The sequence below is a fragment of the Atractosteus spatula genome, chromosome 16 (assembly GCF_055471065.1).
Source record: "Atractosteus spatula isolate fAtrSpa1 chromosome 16, fAtrSpa1.hap1, whole genome shotgun sequence".
Taxonomy (NCBI): Eukaryota; Metazoa; Chordata; class Actinopteri; order Semionotiformes; family Lepisosteidae; genus Atractosteus; species Atractosteus spatula.
Window position 1 is genome coordinate 2,363,446 of NC_142721.1, and position 8,863 is coordinate 2,372,308.

General features: G+C 37.9%; 1 protein-coding gene across 1 annotated transcript; it reads right to left on the minus strand.

Moving 5' to 3' along the window:
• Window positions 1-559: 559 nt before the first annotated feature.
• On the minus strand, window positions 560-2,558 carry LOC148819370 (leucine-rich repeat-containing protein 4C-like). Its single transcript, XM_088934779.1, has one exon. It carries the CDS (start codon window positions 2,509-2,511, stop codon window positions 613-615), a length of 1,899 nt encoding a protein of 632 aa, XP_088790905.1. The 5' UTR covers window positions 2,512-2,558; the 3' UTR covers window positions 560-612.
• Window positions 2,559-8,863: the final 6,305 nt, after the last annotated feature.

Below are 8,863 nucleotides of genomic sequence, written 5' to 3' on the forward strand. Positions count from 1 at the left end.
CATTATATCACTTAAAGCCTCAATTTTATCAGCAGTATTCATATTCTTTGCAAATGGACATAAAAATTAGACCATCCACCATGTACAATTAAGACAATATATATTGTCATTGTCAATATATTGTTCATATCAATAAACAAAAGTTTAGCAATTTTTTTCTTTTTGAGGGAAAGGTAATTTTATTGCCTTTTAATGTCAGATTAGTATCCGCTGAAAACACAGTCTTCAAAATTGCATTGAATTGTCCTTTATTTTTTAGGAGTGCATCAAACTAAGATGTGCTCCTAAAAGCAGATTGATTAAAACGTTAGGAGTCTGCAATCTTAGTAAACCATTCCTTCCCCATGGGAAAAAAAGAAACAAAAAACAAGAATGAATTAAGTGCAACAACATAACGATGGGTTTTTGCAGAATACATGATCATTTTCTTGATTTAATCACAATAGATTTTTAATAAATAAACTTTGTTTTGTAAAGACACTTTTTGAAACAGTAGACATACCCTAGTTCTTGATGTCACTGATAAATTTTATCACCCACTGCATGTCCAACTCTTTTTATTTTAATGTTTTATTTTTATTATTTTTTTTCTTTGTTTTATTATGAAAGAAGTTAGATTTGAGTCTCTTGTACGTTGTCTTTCGAGTTTGCCCGAATTAGCAAAGGTTCATGCGCAGAGCTCTGTAAGGAGTTGTGGTTAAAAGGAGTCTTAAAGGAGTTATAGTGGTTGAGATGCTCGTGCTCCAGGGCTGGCAAGGTCAAGTGGCTGTCCAGGCCAGGTCCCCCTGTGATCTCTTCGTCCACATTGATGATCTCAATTGTCCTGGTTGGGGCATGATGGTTCTGCCGATGGTGCTGTTTGCGCATTTTGTAGAAAATGATGAGCATGACTGCAGCCATCAAGGTGATGGCCACAAAACAGCCAATGATAATCTTGGTGGTCTTCATCACCTCGTCCAGCCCATTCAGGCTGCCTTCCCCCATCTCTGTCACTGGGATGGTGAAAGTCTTCTCCGTGGATTTGGTGCTTGTCAGCGGTGTGGTGGTGAATGGGACCTCCCAGCCACTAGTGGCTGTGGGCCCTACATTTTGCTCTGTGGTCCTGCCCTCATCTTGTGAAGGCTCAATAGTTTCCACCGTGACTGTGGTAAAATAGCTAAAGGTGCTGTTTTCTGTGGCTGACACGTTAAGTGTTGCAGAAGCTGTTGTGTTTCCCGCTGAGTTGCTCACCATGCAGGTATATGTACCAGTGTCCTGCACGGTAACGTTAGTGAAGTTTAACGTGCCATCATTGAGGACAGAGATCCGCACCTTGTAAGCTCCATGAGTCATTATGGTCCCATTGGGAGTGATCCAACTGACCGAAGTCAAGGAGGTGGATGCCCTACATTTCAGCTCTGCTGCCATGCCCTCTGTGACGTTCAAGTCCGCAGGGGGCTCCACGATAACTGGAGCATAGCAAGTGAAGAAATTCTGGTCCAGCTCTCCAATGTAACGCCCTTTGAGACTGGAGGGAGAGTGGCAGCGGGCACAACAGCTAGTGTTGGCTGGAACCATCTCCTTGAGCCACCAGCTAAGCCAGAGGATGTCACAGTTGCAGTTCCAAGGGTTGTGGTGCAGGTGAACCCTTTCCAAGTGGTGCAAGGGAGTAAATAGATCATGGGGCAGAAGTGTCAAATTATTGTGAGCCAAGTTGAGCTCCACCAGGGACTGCAAGTCATCAAATGAATTCCGCTCAATGGATTGGATCTGAGCATGCATCATCCACAGCTTCTGCAAGTGGATCAGCCCTTTGAAAGAACCTGGGCGAATAACGGACAGCTGGTTCCCTGACAATTCCAGCTCGTCAAGCTTGAGTAGGGGGATGAGGTTGGGGATCTCCTTGAGGTTGCACATGCCCAAGTTTAAATAGCGGAGATTGCTGAGGCCTTCAAAGGCCCCCTCAGAGATATAGGAGAGGCGCTTAAGCTCCCCCAGGTCTAGCCTCCTCAGGGAAGGCACCCGGTTGAAGGCATAGGATGGGATACTCTCGATGGGATTGTTCCTCAGCCAGAGCTCCTTCAGCTTGGAGAGGTACTCAAAAGCCCCATTGGGGATGGTGGTTAACCGGTTGTCAAAGAGCTCCAAGGTATTGAGGCTGGCCAGGCCATTGAAGGCCCCGATCTCAATATTGCGGATGTGGTTTTTGCTGAGCTGCAAGATTTCCAGGTGGCGTAGATGCTTGAAGCTGTCCACCTTGATGACCTGGATCTGATTCTCCTGCAGGTTGAGATAGCGGGTGTTGGTAGAGATGCCGTCGGGGACTTCCCTCAGGCCTCTTCTTGTACAGATCACTTTGCTAAACTGGTTACTGCAGGAGCACACGGACGGGCAGGTCTGGGCTCTCACCAATCCAGCGACCACCAGCAGCTGAAGAGCCAACAGCAGAACAAACAAAGGGTCGGACAGGGCCCTGTTCCACCTAGGACCTCTCATCGTCTGCTGCAGGTACGATGTCATCTTGTTCAACATTCATAATTTATTGGCTGGTGGTCCTCTCTTTGGGATCCTGTAGAATGGGCAATCTGGAAAGAAATTAAGAAAAGACATTTTTATTGTGAAAGTTCAAGTACATAATAATATGTTTATTATCTACTTATGACAAAACATTAAGATGTTTTTTGTAAATCTACGCAAATGCTAGAAAACAGGACTCCCCTAGATGTTACCTGTAATTTAAATACTCTCTGACCTTAGGAGTCCATGCAAAAAAACTGGACAGTAATTAATGATTTACCTTTTGCCAGGTTTGATTGAAGCTGACAGAAAAAAATATTCAAGAATCAATAATTTGCTTAATATAGCTTGAATCATACTGAAGTGAGAGGTATATGTGCAAAATATGACATAAGAGAAACTTGTCAAAATTATGCTGAAAAAAAACTAGATCAGATCACAGGCCTTTGGATATTTTCAGCAGTATGTTCTGCAATGCACTATTGAAAATGTATAGATATATAGGATAAAGCAAACATTTTATGCAACTGTTGTACAATTTTGCAGCAACAACCTAGGAAAAAATCAGATAGGAACAGTGCATTTGCCTTCCTTCTACTTTGTCTCTTCATATATATTAGCACACACAGACTAAAATAATAAAAAAAGCTTTGACGTATTACAGCACTGAAAAATCTAGTTGTCAACTCTGTAAAGAAAAATTACTGCAAACCCCACAGCAAATTCAACAGTACTCGGAATGAATATCTAAACTGCAATAGCATTTTTAATGAAATTAAAATTCTACCATATCTAAGACTAAATCTGTGTGCTCTGATCTTTAGATATAATGATCATTGTGTAAAATTAATATCCTAAGTTTAGCATTTTCAGTGCTCAGTACATGACTGAAATTTCCAGTGGGTACAAAGAAGGCCATTAAGAAATAATAACAGTCTTACGAGAGCATTAAGCACTGAAAGGCTTGATTCAAGAATTAAAAAGAGAAGAAACCCGTTATGCATTTGTCTCCAATGACAGCAGGAGGAAGCACAGATTACTCCTATGACAAAAGATTTACATAAAACTGGAAACAACATCAGAGTGAAACCTTTCTAACTAACTAACTGTACAGTACTGTATATACTACACATGAGAGACTAATAAGAAACACTTGTCATTATACTATGCACCTGTGTAAGTATAATGACAAATAATGTTTAATTGAATTGAATTAACTCTGCCACAATTAAGATGGTTGTTTTAGACATAAATCTTTTGACATGCTTGGTTCTAACCCTTTTCCCAGAACAATACTCTGCTGCCACACGATTTTTAGTATTCTGAGGGGTTCAACCAGTAAAGGTTCTGACACAGGAGTAGGTTGAGCTCTAGAAGATCAAGGTTATATCACTCCCTGAGCCTTGGTCATGTCACTAGCCGAAAGTGACTGGGATTCCTCAAGTGACAGCGCACACTTGACTGAGAGCTACCAGGGCTAGCAAGGGATTAGTCTGTGTTAGTCTCAGTGCCACAGCCACTCCTGTTGGCAACTAGGCACTTACAGGCATGAGATGCTGTCGGTGAGGACAAGCTTCTCCTCCAATCAGCTCTGAATCTCCAGTTGGGGACATGGTGCCTGTGATGTGTTAAAAGACAATTGGCACAAAGGTGGACAGGTGCAGAGAGCCTGCCTACACTTCCTCATTCTCACCTTTGTGCAGCTGCAGGGTACACAACTGCAAGCCAAGGTTGTGAAAAACACATTGGCTGTTCTAAAAACTGGAAGGGTATAACAAAAATAATTGCTAATTCTGGATGTATAAAATAGTCACTTTCACATTTATAATTATCTGTCTGTCTCTGGTACACAAAATGCTTCTGCAGACAGTTTGAATGTGTGCACAATGAAAAATTAAAACTGTAGACTTCAAAGGAACAAAAAATCTTGAGATGCAAATACATTCCTAAACTAAATATATATTAGAAAATTGAATTCAATGCTTATTCACTGAATAAAATAAAGTTGTACTGGATAAAAATGAGTCAAAATATTATGTTAAAATTCAAAAATCCATTTCAGTGATCATACTGTAATAATGAGGTGATCAACAGGTGGTCACTCCATACAGCTCAATTAAATTAAAGGGCTGTGTGGACTCACACACACTTCTTTTTTCAGGTTTTCTGGAATAGGACAAAAAGGCTCCCTAGAGACGTAATTTGTCTGTATCAAAAGCACAAGACAGATACTGTAACATCCAGCAAATGGTGTGAGAAGGACTTCCACCATTGATTTATAGGATGTGTGGAAATCAAAATTAAACGGGTTAACATGACATACTGTAGGAGAGCTATGTTTTATGTCAATCACAGTCAACAGTCAGTCATATACACTATATATATAATCTCTTTCTTCACCCAATATCTATATTTAAATGTTGTCTGCTACATACAGTACAGTACAAGGCAAGGCTTTCAGAAAGATACAGCTGAGATGACCTTGGACTACTTTTTAGAATATTTTTTTTTTAAAAGATTGAAAGCTGTGGGGGTGCTCTCAGAAACATGAAGAATCTCTAGTCAAGTCTCACATATTTGCTCTAAACCTCTCTAGGAAAAGAGCTGTGCTGTACACTGTGATTTATTTTATTAACTGGAAAGACATAAATAATGGAAAACTTGCCATCCACAAGCCCTTCAATCAGGCAAACAAATCTGGAAAGTTCTGATTACAATGTACAGAATGTGCTGTGTGCATGTGTGAGTGGACTATAAAGTCGGGGAGACAAGGAGACAGTTGGCGCACCAACCCCACTTGTGTCCCGGGGCATATTTTTAGATAAAGAATAAACCACCATCATCAGTATTCCTCTTCTTTCAGTGTGCAGACCAGCCTGTACTTCACCTCTTACACTTGAAAAAAGCTCATTCACTTGAATGAAAAGAGGATCATTTTGACTGTTCTTTTTAACAACCCCTCTAACTGCAAAATTATTTGAGTGTCATTCACTTGGAAAACCGAATGGGGAATTGCATAAAAAGGTTGTTCTTGCCAATATTATTTAAATTGGCAATGGTAAGCTTTATATATATATTACATACATTTCATGTACTGTACATTGGAAATATTCAGAATTCATTAACTAAGAATATTTAAGATCATTAACTTTGTGAAACACTCTTTCTTTTTTTCCAGACTCCTACCAAACTGCAAAACATTCAGATTTTCAGGAACTGTACAGTAGGTAACTCCCTTGCAGAGTTACCTTAAAATTAATATTTTTAACCAAAATGGTTTTACATGTTTAAAATGGTTTTAGAGGTTTTAGAAAGAAACACTGGAGCCACCTTTCAAAATTACCAAAGATTATCCAGGATTTTTGTTTTATTGGGAAATTCTGTCCCTTTTAAAGTTGTAATTTAAAGGGGAGGGTTATTGCTTCCAATACATGTTCAGATTAAGGCTGCAGTGTTGACTATTGCACTGCAGTATAGTGTTGCATTACTAATTAGATGATCCGCATGGATGGACACAACTTGTGCCATTTTATTTCTTAACTTCTCTGTAGATGACATTGAGGGAGAAACAGTATGGTCAGCACAAAAGGCTGGAAAGAAAAGCTGGGTGCAGCCCATTTATTTAAGAGGGTGATTGACAAGGAATTTTTAAATGTGTTATAGGAACAAAATTCCACCTATATCAACTGGGTTTCTTTAGTTTTAAGATTTTAAAGATGCATATTTTATTTGTAGTATTGCTTTGCACATCTGCATCCACTCTAATTTTTAAACACATTTCAGGTATATTGTGGATCATTAGCTTTGTGGAAAAAGTGTGAATGAACTCATAAAACTGAAAATAACCCCCCAAAATTCTCATTTCAATATTGTTTTCTGGCCATCTGTTTTAATTTCGAGCAGATGTTCCTTTATGGGTTTTTTTTCTTTATAGGTATGCAAAAAGTAGGTTGGAGATTCAATATCATAATAATAACAATAATAATAATTTGAAACTGCCATGGCACTGTGGTAAAATAAAAGGAAAATGACAATTTCAATAAGAAATATATTTAAATACCTTGATCTACAGAATGTTTGTCATGTTCTCAAAAACACATTTGACCATCTAGAGTAAATATCTTCGTTTTATGAGTGAAAAAAAAATAGATTTTACAAACTGCAGCCCTCCCATATATTACATAAATTCTTAAAATAAGCAAATTCTTTAAACAGACAGAACAGGTTATAAATCATTTGGTAATGCTGCCGAAAGCATTTTGCTGGAACATGTGTTTTAATTGTAAGTGAACTCACTTTATTCTTTTTTTGACAATCTGGTTCTGCTTTTGTCAGCGTTTTGACGTAACAAATCCTTTCAGATGGCTAAAATATATGTTCAACTAAACTAACTTGTGGTTTTCTACAATGCAGCTTGTTTTCTCGACAAGGCAAAGAAGTAGAATATGCAAAAAGTTACAAGAAACCTTTCGACCCTTCCATGAGCAAGAAAATACGGATAATCCATGTGAACATGATGCAGGCTAAGAGATTTTCATGAGTCGTATCTAAGGTATCTCATCTAAAGTTCAAACACATTCAGGTTTGTCTTGAATAACTGTTTTATATAAAACCGAAAGAAAAGGAAACAAAAAAGTCTGATCTGCACCAGAGGAAATCAAATATTTTTTAAGAACTTTTACTCAGTGAACAGGTACTTCAAATGAATATCTTTTTATCAACACAGGAAAGGCTGTACCCAAAGATTAATTAATTGCTTGATTAATGAGGCCACTGAAGATTTGATTGCTAAACCTAACACCTAACTTAAGCCCCAGGGATGAAGAGAGATTCTACAAATTGAGAGCATGAGACAAAGGATTTCTACTGAGAGTGAGAGGAAGGGACAGATACAGAGGCAGAGGGAGAGTACAGTAAAGAAAAATTTTGACCTGGTGATATTGCAGCATGTCTGCTGAAAGATATTGTAAAATCTTCAATACATTTTTGCAGCACAATTGCAATAGCTGTGTGTGTATAATATACGGTTCCTAGATTTCTGAACGTTTGCCATGACAATCTGAGACTACAGACTGGCAATTCAATAAAAAGTTATATTGAACCACATTGTGTTCTAGCCTGTTCAGGCAAAAGGAAAGGAAAATACTAACATGGAATAGTGTACTAAATTCTAACCTTTATTTAGAAAAAAAGTATTGGGAACAGATTGGTCACTTACTTTGAAGATGATGCTCATAGTGCCAGAATCCAGGATTCATTTGCTGTGCCTCACTGCGCTGCCCTAAGTACAGTGGCTCTCTTGCCTCTCTGGTCTATGATTGTATATGTATGTAATAACTGTTAAACCTGACATAGTTACATCTATACTTCCTCTGTGCCAGATTTCCGAACTTCATCTTAAGTCCAACCTTATTTTATAAAATGCTAATTAGATCATGGATCAAATGCAAAACTTCAGATATGTTTAGGACAATCACATTGTATTGTTTGTTTGTGATTTCAGCTGTGTTTGTGTTTCTTTATTAAACACATTGCCTGAAAAGTCGGCAAAATTAAGAACTGAACATTGTTGTACTTTAAAATCTAAAAAATATCCTGAGCTTCAAAGTACCAATACTCATTTTAGTTAATAAGCAGACAGTTTTAGACTCTACTTTAAAATGCATTGGTTATTTGCTTTACAATAGAAAGAACCAGATGCAATGAGGTTTTTACAGAATAATAATTGGAACAAGCCACCTACTGGAAATGAAGTGAACTACAGTTTTATTATTAGATTGTTAAATGAATAGGAAGTGTTCTGCTTACAGCAAGATCCAAGCTCTTATTAAGGTGGAGGAAATTAAAGTCTTAAAAAAGTAGCAAAATGCTGCAGAAGTAAATTCTCTTAAAAAAAGAAGTATTTTCATGACCCTTTCTTCAAAAAGCTGGACAAATGGGATTTTTAAAGACTTTCAAAATGGAAGGATTCTTAAAAATGTGATGAACATGACTACAATACAATTTTAACTAAACTTAAACTTGCATAGCAAGGGCTGTTGAATCTTATGGTAAAGAAAGTGGCTGAGTTCAATAAAATGTGACGAAGCCCTTCGTGAATAAGAGCAGAGCAGCTGAGAGACATTGACAGCATTGTCTTTGAACCAAAAAAAAAAGATCACGGACATGGCAAAGGCATGTGCATATAGAAATAAAAAAATCCATAAAGAAATGTGCTGCCATAGTTAAAGTATAAGATGCAGACCTCCTTAATTTGTGTCTCTCCCTCCCTCTTTGCTGTCACTGTGCATCTATAGTACTGCCTAATTGTAAATAGTTGCAATTGCAACTTAATAGAATGTGATTGAATACCGGATACAACTGTGAT